Source organism: Corvus brachyrhynchos, unplaced genomic scaffold (genome assembly GCF_000691975.1).
Source record: "Corvus brachyrhynchos isolate BGI_N302 unplaced genomic scaffold, ASM69197v1 scaffold106, whole genome shotgun sequence".
NCBI lineage: Eukaryota > Metazoa > Chordata > Aves > Passeriformes > Corvidae > Corvus > Corvus brachyrhynchos.
Window position 1 is genome coordinate 4,149,954 of NW_008238834.1, and position 14,084 is coordinate 4,164,037.

General features: G+C 37.0%; 1 protein-coding gene across 2 annotated transcripts in view; it reads right to left on the reverse strand.

Moving 5' to 3' along the window:
• LPIN2 (lipin 2) overlaps window positions 1-14,084 on the reverse strand; it is a 36,069-nt gene that overhangs the window by 11,548 nt on the left and 10,437 nt on the right. For both annotated transcript variants that reach the window (XM_008636822.2, XM_017738249.1), the window contains exons 4-12: window positions 12,827-13,125; window positions 8,742-8,849; window positions 4,733-4,856; window positions 3,778-4,099; window positions 3,437-3,536; window positions 2,456-2,643; window positions 1,171-1,264; window positions 755-824; window positions 562-651 (exon numbers count right to left, since the gene is read on the reverse strand). In XM_008636822.2, coding sequence (XP_008635044.1) covers window positions 562-651; window positions 755-824; window positions 1,171-1,264; window positions 2,456-2,643; window positions 3,437-3,536; window positions 3,778-4,099; window positions 4,733-4,856; window positions 8,742-8,849; window positions 12,827-13,125 — 1,395 coding nt within the window. The remainder of the gene's footprint in view (window positions 1-561; window positions 652-754; window positions 825-1,170; window positions 1,265-2,455; window positions 2,644-3,436; window positions 3,537-3,777; window positions 4,100-4,732; window positions 4,857-8,741; window positions 8,850-12,826; window positions 13,126-14,084) is intronic.

Here is a 14,084-nt window from a genome sequence, read left to right on the forward strand (position 1 = left end):
GGAAACAAAACTGTGTGCCAGAAATTGAGAACTACTAGATTAACACAATGAATTTAGTATTAAAGGAGCTGTCAATCATTTAAGCTTATAAATCGCTTTTTTGTGGGCAAGTTTAAGGCCCATACTCAAGGTTAAGAAAGCTTGATTTAGACTAAAATGGGGTGTCTCAGCTTAACTATTATGCAGTACAGCACATACATATTTATTTGTGTGTATATTCCTAAAACATACTGCAGTGATTGAAGAGTAGCTTTGATAACTGCTTATGGCTTAGAAGAAAGACTTTAAAGAATAATGTACAACAGCTGAATACAGTAAATTTTGTTGAAGAAACTAGTAACACCAGACAATGATGCAGTCTGAATCTAAATGAACAGATGCAGCTACAGCTATGCAACTCTCAGCTGGCCATCAGTGACACTGAGCTATATGAGCGCTGTTTTGAGGTACTGCTGACAAATTATAATTTTTTCATCTTTTAACACCTAACCTTTTAACACCTTTTTTCATCTTTTAACACCTAACAGAAAAAAAAAAAAAATCACAGTAGGTCTCAGCCACCTGCTTAGTCATGCTTTCTTTCTTGCGCCAGAACCACCACCGTCCAGACTTCTTTGGCATCTTTTCTTTGACCCAAGACTCAACAGTGGCCTGAAAAATTAGACGTGTTTTTAATTTGTATAGAAAAACAAAGAGATAATCAGGTGTTACTGCATACAAAATTTTCAAAGAAAGTATGCATTTATCTATTTACCTTAGGCAAACTCTTCTGGAACACCTGCAAACTCAGAATCATCGGAGCAGCCAATGCCCAGTTATAATACCTGTTTTAAAACACGTTTTTGGTAAGATATTACAAAATCTGACTACAGATCAATAAATACCAGCATGAAAACTTGCCCTTGTGTTGATGAAAATATGTATTTGCTGCCAAACCACTAATATTAACATTTTCTGCAAGCAAAGTCATTTTAATATATACAATTCAACATCAGTGGCAATTGCAGAAAAAAAAAATCTCACTTAAGCTAAAGCTAAATTTAATGCAAATCTTTGGTTCAAACAGATTTACACACAAATTGCAATAGAAGCTGAGAAATGTGCTCACTTCAGAGACAAGATCTGAAATGGGATTTTCTATGACCTAGTTACATGACACAGAGAATTTACCTGTTATAAATCCGTATTACCAAATTAGGATTGTCTATGAGTCCAGGGTTTTCAGCAAATTCATGATAAGTAATAATATGTTCCATGAATTTTTCTGCAATAGAAAGAGATTTTAATTAGAAAATAATAATAAAAAATCCCAAGATGTCTGATTAGTCTATATCTAGGAAAACCCTCTCGTCATTTCAGAGTCTCTGCTGATCTTGCAGCATCACTGAAGATGGGCTAATGTGGCCTACCTGTCAAGGATCCTGTGACTGCCTCCTCCCTACAGAAAAAGCCTTGTACCACTTCAACAGTCACAGTAAAGAGCATTAGGAAATTAGAAGAGGAAGGATAAGGAGAAACTAATTCAGTCCAAAGGTTGGAAAAAGAAAGCCATGCTTGTCTAGACAAGTTTTCTTCAAAAATTGTGATGGCAGGTAAGGGGCCTACATTCTACACTAAAAGAAGAGGGGGAAGGGTGATATCAGCTTTTCAGGTTTGAAAAACTACTATCACTAACTAGCATTTTCATAACTAGTTTCTATACATGTTTGCAGAAATCCATGATTTAGTGTAAGACTCTGCAATCAAGACATCCTTTTTTTCTAATCAAATCCAGTATTACTACCATGTTACCACGAGAACAGTCCTGAGTTTTTATTAATAAGCACCTAAATTTCACTAAATGTATTAAGAGACTGGATGACCATTTAAAAAAGTAATATGAAAACACTGCAGTACATGTCCATGAAGATTTTATGCTCCTAAAAGCTCCCTCAAAAATACATATGACTTCAATATTAAACAAGCTAAAGCATTAAAAGAGAACAGTCAGCTGATAACAATCTAGAGGTTAACAGTCATTTAGGACAGAAGAAGAAGAGCAGAAAAAATAGTCCAACACAGAGGGTTTTTTTTATCACTTGAAAAAAACTGAAAAAGAAGAAAAATCAGGCAATTGGAAAGAAGATGAATTGTTAAGATTTATATAGGACTAAACAAGGACTTGCAGACAGAAATCAATGTAGTTGGTCAGATAAACAATATATAGTATGAAAAAGGAGACAGAAAGCTTCTCAAGACATCAAGTGTTCTTGATTTATCTGAGGTTTAATTCTGCTATCTCTGCTTAGCAAATGCTTGTGAATTTTAGAAAAATGAAGATTTTCTATCCCCTTTTCTCAACGTGAGCATAGTAACAAGCTAAAGTTTTGTGAGGAGGAAATCAGAGCATTCAAGCCACTTCATTTGTTTAGCTGCCTGAGCTCTATTCCCCTTTATGCTTTAGTCTTTCATATACCTTTAGAAATCTCTCCATTTTCATTGAGACCTCCACAAAGCGAAAGTGTAACATCAGGCAAGTCCATAGCAGAATCAGACATGCACTCTGTACCACTATCAGCAGCAGCACTTCCCACTGACTGGGGTGACTGGGAACCAGAAAGGGTATCTGACTCTGTCCACTGCCTGAAGCCAGGATCAGAATCACTAAAGGAAAGTGAAAAGTATTTTACTTTAAAAAAAATGTACAGATTTTAGGTTACAGAACACACTACATGATTACTCAAAAAAAAAAAAAAAATCTTGCTTTTGCATTTTTACAGCATTTCATAACATAAATTTAAACCCAACCAAACAAAAAACCCAGACACACACCCACACCAACCCTTCAAAATATTGGCAGACTGTTTCCAGTTCTCCTAACATCACACTAAACTGGGCAATAATTACATTTCTTGCCTAAATTGGATTTAAATTAAGAAAACATCCTCTACATTCAGCTTCTGCAGAATACTGTGCTCCTCAATTTTTACCAGAAAGTTGTAAAGTAAGAAAAACGAAAAATAAGGCACTGCTTTTGGTGTTTTCAGAACATTGTCTGTTGGAAAAAGTACAACAGAAAAGAAAAATGACATAAAAAAAAGTCACACTGTCATTTAAGGCTAGAGTTACTACTTTGATCCACTGCAAAGTCCACAATACGGCTAAACAAGAGTACTGACACAAGTGCAGTTTCAATGCACTCCCCTCTGTGTCCGCAGAACACAGAGGTTCCACAAACAGGTAACTCTCAGCAGTCACCTCCCATGTGATCTTTCAATGTGTTTCTTGTCAAACTAGAATTTTCACAATGAGATTAGTACTGATTACTTCACAAAAGCCTAGAAACATGAAGTGCGATTCTTTTTATCAGAACTGGTGCATAAATAATAAATGTGATGACTCTGGTAATGCAACTGCAGAATTACCCCAGATTTACAGCATTTTACTTCAAAATTACCTTTTGGGAAAGTAGAGTGCTGCAACTTCTGGTTCCAAAGCCTTTAGGTCATCCAAGTAAATATCATCAGGGCCTTGATGATGACTTCGCTTGTGCACCCCTGTTAATTTTAAAAATTAAGATTACTAAAATGAAGTTACCCAGACATGTTAAATACAAACATAATCATGGAAGATTCAGACTTACTTGCATGATTTGTAAGTTCCAGAGTTTCATTATAATTTTAGTCAGATAAAATTTTAAATAGGGAAAACTGAAAAGGCATATTTATACTTTTTCCACTATGACCTCAAGTTTGGTAGATCACACTGAAGGCAAGAATCAAGAGCTTTATTCCATACCTTTCTTTTTTGAAGGAGAGTCAGTTTTGGCTGTTGGCTTTGTTTCTGGTAAAGGATCCACCAATATTCTGGAATGATGATCACCATCCAATGGCAATGGAACTTGTGGTTCTACGATTGCAGAAGCAAGAGAGTCTTTAACATCCATCTGCTTAAGCAGAGGATGAGTTCTTGGCTCAGGTTTCAGTACTGTACAGACAGAATCTTTCACATCATCATCGTCTTCAACTTCATCAGAGCTGAGGATGACCCTAAAATGAGTCTTCTCTGATGGAGTAATGGTAGCTGTTCTGCAATGCTCCAGTTTTTCTTTCTTACTTATCTGGAAAGCAAAAGTCTAGTCAATCCTTTCACTTCACCTGTTAGTTTTATTCTGTTCTAAACACTAAGTTTGTACTTGTGGTACAAGTTCTGGTCACAAGTAAACCAGTAAATAATTTAAACAAGTATTTTAGCAACATAAAACATGTCCCACCATATTAGCAAAGTTCCCTGCAAAAGAATTTTCATGAGCTAATTTACAAGTCCAGTAAAGAAACTGGCATAGAGGAAGTGCTGACTTGACCAAACGACAGCAAGGACGAAGCTTAAGTGCAGATGTCTCAGGGCCTCTGTTAGATACCAAATTTACTCTTATCTAGGCTACAGTTCCTCTGGAATGAACTAAAACTTACTCTACAGTAAAGAAAATTAATTTCTAAAGTTGTTTCCTTCAGGTTTTAACTAAAAATTTAAAAAACGTCAGACTTTCACTGCTAGGTTTTCTGGGATTACTTTGCTGAGCAGGTTTTGAACTCAACAAAGCTGACTCCCTCTGCCTGCCACAAGGGGCTGCTACTTCCCCATTTCAGCCGTATCTTTCTGAACAACAGCAGCAGATTTCCAATCCTCTCCTAGGGCAGTCTTAAATATGCCAAAACTCAGTTACAAAGCTAGAGACATTAAAGAAATTTACCTTGGTTGATTCTGGGAATCCTCCCCACGTCCATTCCATGTGAGATTCAGATCTGAGCAGGCTCTCAGCAGGCTTAACTTCTAGTTCTGAATCACTTTTAGGGCAGACTTGCTCAGAGAAAGCGCTACCAAATCAATAAGAATTTAAAAAAAAAAAAAGAAGAAAAAAGAAAGCCAGTGTTTAAAATGCATTAATGCATTTGTTGTGCAGCTACTGTTGGTAGAGTTTTCAACAGCTTAACAGAGCTTCAATTATTTGGCAACATGGCAAGGAGCCCAGCAGGGTTTTCAAACGGTGAGAAATTAGGTTAAAACCAAAATCACATTAAAGACATTAAAGGACGTACATAGTGATCACACTAAACAGATTCCTCCACTGTATCTGCAGTGCAGAAATAGCTCTCCCCTCAGCCAATGTTCCATTTTTTCAAACAAAACAAGAACAAAACTAAAAAGTTTATTTAAAAGTAAGACAGAAAATGGTTTTAAGTTCCTTACCTCTGTAAAAATATAGCATTTCAGCTTGCTATACAGAGACTTCAGTAATAGAAGTCTTGCAAACCTAACTCACGTCCACAAAACAACATCAATTCCCAGTGCAGAGAAAAAAAACATTCAGAAGATAACTTAGGAGAGGGACAGGAGATTACTTGAAAACTTCTTTCAGATATGTTTGGACTACATGACCTTTAAAATCCATCCTATTTTTTCCTACAGTGGTTATTATCCATAAATCAGAAACAGACTTCTGAAATCTAATTTGGCCAGGATTACTTTTAAGCCAGAAGAACACTCTACAAAATGCTAGAAAGGAGTGATTTCAAAATCATTTTGCACTTAAGATCTTAGAGATTAAAGGAAACACAAGGTTTTGTCTACCCTTCCTTGAACAGGGCAATTATATCGCACATTACAGAAATGCTGTTCTTTTTACACTTTGACATTCATAACATATTATGGTTTGGGTTTATATAAAAAAATCTCAGTAAGTGAATCTAAAATGTAGGGACCAGAACTGGACACAGCCCTCCGTGTGTGGCCTGACCAGCACTGAGTGGAGAGGGATAATCACATCTCTGTCTCTGTCACTAATGCCCCAGTGGGTGCAGCCCAGGATCCAGTTTGCCTTTGTTGCTGCAGCCGTGCTCTGCTGACTCATGCTCAGCTTGCTGTCTCCCAGGTCAGCAAGGCAGCTCCCAACCACACAGATCCCAGCCTGTACTGGGCTCTTTAGCTGTGTCATCCCAGTACAGGATTTCACACTTGTCTTTGCACTTGTTGCACTTGTAATTTGTGACTGGTCTGGGTGCTAGACCATCTCTTTGAGGCTCCCCCTCCTATAAAAGGTTAGGCCAGATGAACTTTTGAGGTCACTCCGAACTTGGCTTGTTCAATGATTTAATGAAAATTTTCAAGTAACTCCCTACAGATATTTATGGATTTTTTTTCCATACAAAATTCCTGCAAAGATTAGTTACCTAATTCAGTACTACACATCAAAATTTCTGAAGGTTTGAGGAACTCAGGCTTTGTAACTAACTACAGGACTAAACTGTGATCACAATAGACACTACACAGATCACAACCCAAACAGTAAGAATCTCTCATGGTGCTCTGAGATGACACCTCAAAAATCCAAGACAGCAGGACATTTAAACATCTCTACAGTAGTAATTCATCATTTCAGTCAACTTCCAGCCTTCATGACCCATGGACATAAAAAGAAAACTGCTATTTCCCCCCTCAGTACTCCATTAACAATGTCACACAGAAATCACATTTTCTGTACTGGTAAAAGGGCAGTGTAACACACTGATGAAAATACATGTACATCTTTGTTTTCAAGAAGAATATGAACTAACTTTCCCTACATGTCAAATAACTTATTTCACCTACACCACAAGTCAACTGGAAGCCATGCAGAATATTAACCTGTTTCTAAGCCTAATTCTTAATACTCAGCAATACCTGCAAAAGATTGAGTATTTCAGGGCTTTGGGACCCTAGGTCTGTTCCACTTCCCCCAAAATATGTTCTCCACTGTCACTCTTGGACAGAAGTCTTTAGCCAAAAGGCCCATACTTGTAATAGTGCCCTAGTCATGCCAACATTGCTTGTTAAAATAGGAGGAACACTGATGGCATCAGGTATAACATCTTATTATAGTGAGTAGGACAAACAGAAGTGTCCTTATGGAAAGGACTTGGTCTGTTTTCTTTCTTAAGCTCCTTGCAAGGGTTCTGAAGAGCAAGACAACCAACTGAACTACAAGTTAGTTAGCTTTTTCAGATCTCCAAAAAGGAGGTTATTAAAACTTCCCATTTCTCTTCTGCTATACAATAGCTACATGATAAAATCTTTCTTTGATGGCTTAGGAGAAAGCAAAATTTCTCTTCTTCTAGATGGCTCTTGTGAGAGAATCCCCTACTCAATGCCCTCCCCAAAGACAGAAAGGAAAATTGCCAATTTCTCTGTTGAACTGCAAGCTGGACTGGGTAGCTTTTTGTTAAAAAGCAACCCCAAAACTGAAAGACCTAGGTACCTCACATGAGGCACAAACAAATTCTTGCAGCACACTTGCCCCTAAACACATAAATGAGAAGAGATGCATGAATCATCTCTCCCAGATATAATCTACTAGTTTATATTAGCTCAGAGTTTTATAAACTGAAAACAAGAATCAGCCTCCATGCTACAGTCATCTTGGTGATACAATCCACACAGCAATGTACCAATCCTTAGGGTCAAACACTGTGACTGCTTTTCAGTCACAAACCACAAACCTTTGGGGAACATTTGAAGACTACATCTCATTAAGTGTAACTGAGGATGTGGTTGTCAGCCCAAAACATGAAAAGGAATGATAATGGCATTTCCTGTCCAACTGCTTCTGTTCATTAACCAGCTATGCACTGGGGGAATTAGCAGACACCAAACATGGCATGGTACATTCTGACTCCACTGAGGCCACAGCCCTGCAAACACCTCAAGCAGAGAGGTCATACACACTTCAAAAAATACTGGCTGAAGTTGAGCTCTTCTATTCTGCACCACCTGTTGATACAGAAGAACATGCACCTGTGCACGGAGAAGGTAACAAGCAACAATGGCCATCACAAAAGGCTGACCAGTAATCCTCACCGACTTTGTGAATGTATCTGCTATGAGGCAGATTCCTCCATCAAACTGAAAAGCAGTAAAACTAGACACTTGCCAAAGAGTTCAGATGAATCAAGATACTACTTAGCATGCTATGTGAGACATATATGCCCTCTCCTGCATGTCCAAGGTTCAGGGAAAGTATGAAATTTACCGTAAATACTACCACATATGCACAGAGCGCTTTCTTATGCATACAGAGATTGAGGTTAGAGTGGTGAAACCCAAAGTGTGAGCCTTGAAAAATCTACAAACTGAATGCAAGAGGAATAGCATGAACATCAGAAACTGAAGAATGCACTTGAACGTACAAACAGAAGTGCCCTGGTCACAGCAAAAGCTGACTGGCAAGCTGTATTATGCCATTTTAAAGAACCCACAGTCAACTGATGCTGATTTCAGTATCTCTGGACAATGAAAGATACCAGAACTCCAGCAAATCCCCTGTTCTGAAGCGGAATATGATTCAAGTTTAGGATCTAGCTTTACCTTGAGCAATGCAGATTACTTCACACAGCAAGATGTACCTTACATACTCAACACTTCCGTGTTCTGGCAGATCAAGTATTGCTTATGATAGGGTGAATCACAGGGAACCATACTCATTTTCAATACCCTTCTCAGCCTGAGGAAAGCTTATTAACTGTATTTCCTCTCTTTAACAGTAAAATAATACATTTAGTAAAGTTCCTGAAGTTTCAAATTAGTATCAAATGCTGTATTTGATATCACAGAAGTTGTGTAAGTTTAATAGTTTTACAGATCAGGGGGAAAATGAACAAAAAGGCACAGTAATTTTTTTTTACAATTATTCATCACTATACAGACAATGACATTACAAAGTGACTTACTTCTCCAGAGGGGACCAGTCTCCATCAGATAAGGGGTAATGATCCTTCGAATGATAAATCAAAGATTCTTTTTGCTCTTCACCCTTTGGTGATGAATTTGAGGATCCTCTGTAGAGACACATAAGACAAAGTCAGCTATAAGAAATTTGCATTACTAATTCAGTAAAAAAAATTACATAGATGTTATTAAAAATCTAAGAACAAAAGTAAGGACTTGTTGTTTGAAAGACACCTTTATGTAACTTAGACTGTATTTTAAAACTATTATTAATACTTGAAAATATTGCAAATTTAAAAATATACTACTCCTACAAGTTAATACTGAAGAAATCACAATAGCATAAATGATACTACTCTAGTGGTAAATGATATTGCTCTACAGACACAAATAATATTACCAAAACACAAAGATGAACATGAATTTTTTACACATAAACTTTACTATGTGTATCTTACAATCACAGGGAAAGTTAAATTAGAAAGCGTACTTCTGACAATGTACATTTGACAGATTAAAACAGTAAGAAACCAGGTGTAGGTACTAGCATCACAATTTACCCAAGAACTTACAAATTAACATCATCTACAACAAGGACATAAAATACTGCACTTTTCTGAACAGTGGGGTTTGTTTTGCAGTGGGAAGTCTACTCAGTATCTACATCAAAGACCCAAACCCAACCAACAGTAAGACCCACTGAACAGGCATACACCCTATTTTACACAGAAGTCCCCTTGAAATATTACCATCATAGAGTACCTTCAGATCTTTTTACAGCTTTCTGAATTTAACTGAATAAATACCCATTCTCAGGATACAACTAACTTGTTTTGAGGTTAGATCAAGGGCATCATGGCTATACAGTAGATAAGAATACAAGGAAGACATGCCTGGAATTTGTGTGCAAAACGCAATAGAAATTATTTTAAGCCATTATTATGAAAAAACCCACTATTTTTATTCCAGTGCACAGTTGCACTGGATTTGTTTTGGAATGGTAATGTTCATTTCTCTTATGGAGGGAGGAATGAAATTATTTTGCTATCATCAAATGTGTAAATATTTAGAATTTACATGCTTACTCAATTATACACTAAGCAGCGACAGTGATCTACCTCATTTGCACAAGTCTTTCATTTGGAAGACAGTCTAGATTATGGTAAATGCTGAACTCTAAAAATGTCTTTGTAGCTCCACTTCTTATTCTGCAGTAGCATTCTTATGAAACCTGATGATGCCGCCTGACTTGAGAACTGCAGAAACTGTACATCATTTGTATTCATAAACTAAGCTAAGCGCGACAGAAATATGTTTCATACCATCTTTGCAGGCAGTACTAAGTATCTCCAAAAGAGGAAAAAAGTATGATTGAACAACTAAGTAAACACAAAAAAAATTAGAGGTCCTCAATATTTTCACTTCAGTGGGGAGGGAGGCAAGATGACACATGGATGGAAATGAACAGATTTTATTCACTGGAAATCAGCAACAAAAAGGGTCCATACAAAGGATCCAAAAAATCAAATTTAACTGATAAGTGGATAAACACAAAAGTTAAAAATCCAAACTCAGTCGAAGATTATTGAAAATACAAGGGGAAAATCAGTATGCATCAACTTGTAACTTCAAGCTGCACTATCAATTCTAAGCTATTTATTTTGCAAGATTTATAAACGGTACTTCCACTTCTTCTCATTGTTGTCCACTTTACATATAGTCTAAATAAACATATGATATTTCAGAGACAGATAACTACTTTAACCCTTTAAAACCCTTAGCACTGGAGAAATAATACCGTCTATTTCTGAGTTATACATACTGTAATCTTAGTCTTCCTGGTATTATTTTATATAAGTCCAGCACTACTAATGTATCTAAATCACAGCTGGAAAAGACAAAGGACATATTTTGAAAAAAGCTGATAAACACTTGGTAATAGATTTTCCCAAGAAACAGGAAACAGCTTGCTTTCTGCTTTATAAAAAACCAAAGAGATAAGACATTACATACTGGCACCTCTGACTGAATTTTTGACCTTCCTGTTAAAACATCAGCCTCCCTTTTCCTTTCCTAGTTTCACTTTGAAATCTGAAGCTATGTCTAAAAACAGTTAAGTTTCTAGTTTCTTATCTTTCTTCCTCCTCTTCAGAGCCACACATTTTTAAGTAAAAAAAACCCCCAAAAGCAGGCAACCAAAACACAATCTCAAACAAACCTACTGATACCAACTTACATCCCCACGGGGTTTGAAAAGAAAACTTATGAACACTTTTTCACAATCATATTTTTAGCTGGGAAGAGAACAAGTACATGCCTATTGCAAGGCATTTTATTTCCTGCCCTGGTAGCCAGCCCACTGGAATGAGAGTATATAAACTTCACTAAGTGACACAGAGCCACAAACCTACTGTCTGTGGGCCTTCACCATTACAATGTATTTTTGTTTCTGTCCTGCATTTACTTGCCGCTCACAAGATAACACATTCTTTTACAAAATCATCTTCCTTTCACTTTACAACACTGTCTGATGATGTATTTCTACTGCTGTTTCTGCTTATTCATGTTAAAAAAAATAAAGTTTACAAATAAAAAAACCTTGCCAAACTTTCATTCTAAAGGGTACAAAAAATAAAACCAGAGTAAACTTGATGAAAACACCATGGTATGTTCAGTTATGACTAAACATTTGACATTTCTGTCAAACACACCATTTTTTTATTCCTCTCTAGTCAAAGTAAGATGATTGCTAGAACAGCAATTTGAATCCTAAACACTGGATGAAAGCAGCCCTTATTAACATGACATTTCTAAATACTTCATGCCTTTGTAATGAGACGTTAAATAAAGAATAAACAATTATCGAGTTATATTTTCTCTTCCTGTACTTGACGGTTGTTTTTATTTTTGATGGTTTCACTATGACAAGTTTATTGTTGTCTTAATAACTGCACACTAAAGACTGAGTAAAAGTCTTCCTTTTCTTAAACAGAAAAAAAAGATAAAAATCTCAAACCAAACAACATGCCAATTCCCAGACTTAAACAGAGCAGTGAATACCTAAATGACAATTCATTGACATAAATATAACACTAATAAAATAAAGCATATGAACTAAGAAAGCCACAGACGCTCTAAAAAACACTTTAAAATCCAAATTTTGTTTGTTGTGTTTTACTGATCATAGGTATAATAACAGATTCATGTTTTTCTGTTGCACTAACTTTTTTGGTTGGTACTTACTAAATTTGAGACTCCTTTGAAGATCCATACTGAGGGAGTTTTTTCAGTTATATTTTATTCTCTTACACCAAAACATTCTTGCAATTCCCAGACCTGAACTTGAATTTATTCAGACAGTATTGTATTTAATAACAATGCTGTCCAGTGAAACACCTAGCTTTCTCTGAAAGCTAAGTCCTGACAGGTAGGTTTTTCCTGGATTTTAAGCATTCATATGCTTGATAGCTTTCATCTATAACCTTAATCTTTCCTGCTACCCTATAGATCTCTTCAGTGTGTTAGTATGTGCTACCACTTTAGCACAAACTTTACTAAGAATTTATTTACTTCAAAAATACAGGACTAATTCTTTTTCCTCTGTTTTTTTTTCTTTTCTTCATATACTTATGAAGAATTCTCTTCACTAATGTGAAGGGACATTCATTTATATAGTTTTCAGTTGCCAAAGTAAACGTCAGGTTACAGAGAAGCCAAATTCAAATGTGGTGCACTACCACACGTTCCACACTGCAGCCTACCTAGAAGTTACCAAACACACCAGAAGATCACTCTGCCTCATCAGAGAAATTACACTGAAACTTTCTCAGTCACACAACAGATCACAACAACACTTCTTCACTACAATGGGCTTAACTGCATTTCTTGTTCATTAAAAAAGGCCCAGCTTTAAGGTGAATCTGTGAAGATTTGGAAGATACCAGTTTGGAGTTTTGTTTGTTTGCTTGAGGAAAGGCCTAGGCAGAGCCTACCAACACTTATGCAATACCTGCATACAGGAAATGAACATATCACCTTTTAAATGTTCAGTGGTAACAGGGAAAACAGCAACTACCTAAGAGCTTACCTAAGGGGCTGTACACTTTTCTCATCATCTGAGCTTATTTCCATTTCAAAAATCTCTTCAGTCCCAGCAGAAGAGATCTGATCTTCTTTCCTGCTATCTTGTTTGTATTTCTTTCTTCTTCTTTTTTTCTTTTTCACAGAACCTGGGGTAAATACAGTCTCTGTTTCTGCAGAGTGTGGAATTTCTGAGTTTGCACATGGCCTCTCATTTTCACCTGATTTCAAATGATTGTCAGTGTCTTTAAAAAACTGATCTTCAGTGGGTATTGGAGATGTTGCCAAATAAGCAGGAACTTTTTCCTAAGGAAAAAAAATTAAAAAAAGAAAAAGCTATTTTTTTCCACTTTGTTTTGACAGTATAGTTGTCAGCTACAGATTAACCCTTGTACCTATATTTAGACACAAAGCCATACAGAAGCCCAATGGTATGAAGCTGATATCCAGAAAGGAACCAAGTTCACTAGAGTGATTACAAGAAGTTCAGAAAAATGCATGTTAGTACTCTTACAGTTTCAGACACAAACAACTGATTTTGCCAGCAAAGCAAATACCCAGTCGGTGGAATGTTTTTGGAGTTTTCTGCCCCGAGCATGCCAGTTCCATGCTTATTACATGTGTTAATAAAAAAAGGCTAATTAAATCCCCTTCTGTTTATTTTGAAACAGATTCATGGGAAGGCAAAAGTTGAAAGGGACATCTGGACACCATCTGGTTCAATCTTCTGTCAAAAGCAGGGCCTCGGGTTAGGTCATCCAGGGCCTTGTCAAGCCAAAGGTTGAGTATTTCTAGGGAGGGAGTCTATCACTTCTCTAGGCAACCTATTCCTGTCCTATATTGCTTTTGTACAGAAGGATTTTCCTTATAACTAGCTGATATTTTCACCTGTGCCCTTCGCCCCATTTTATCATTAGGCAGCCTTGTGAAGAGAGTCTCTGTCTGTTCTACAACAACCTCTACTGCAAGACTGTGGTTAGATTCCCCTGAATCCTCGCTAGGCTCAACAGAACAAGTTCCAGCAACTTTTCTTCCTATTTCAATTTCTCCAGCCCTCTACCAGGCTCTCTCCAATTTTCCACGTCTCTCCTGAACTGGGGAGACCAGAACTGTGTTCCAGATCTGATCTAACATACACCAGGCTGCGGCAGGACAACCCCACATCCCTCCATGTGCTGGCTGTGCTATTGCTGATGCTGCCTGGGACACATTTGCCTTGACTGCAGCCAGGGCATGCTGCTGGCCAGGGGATGCAGAGATGCATC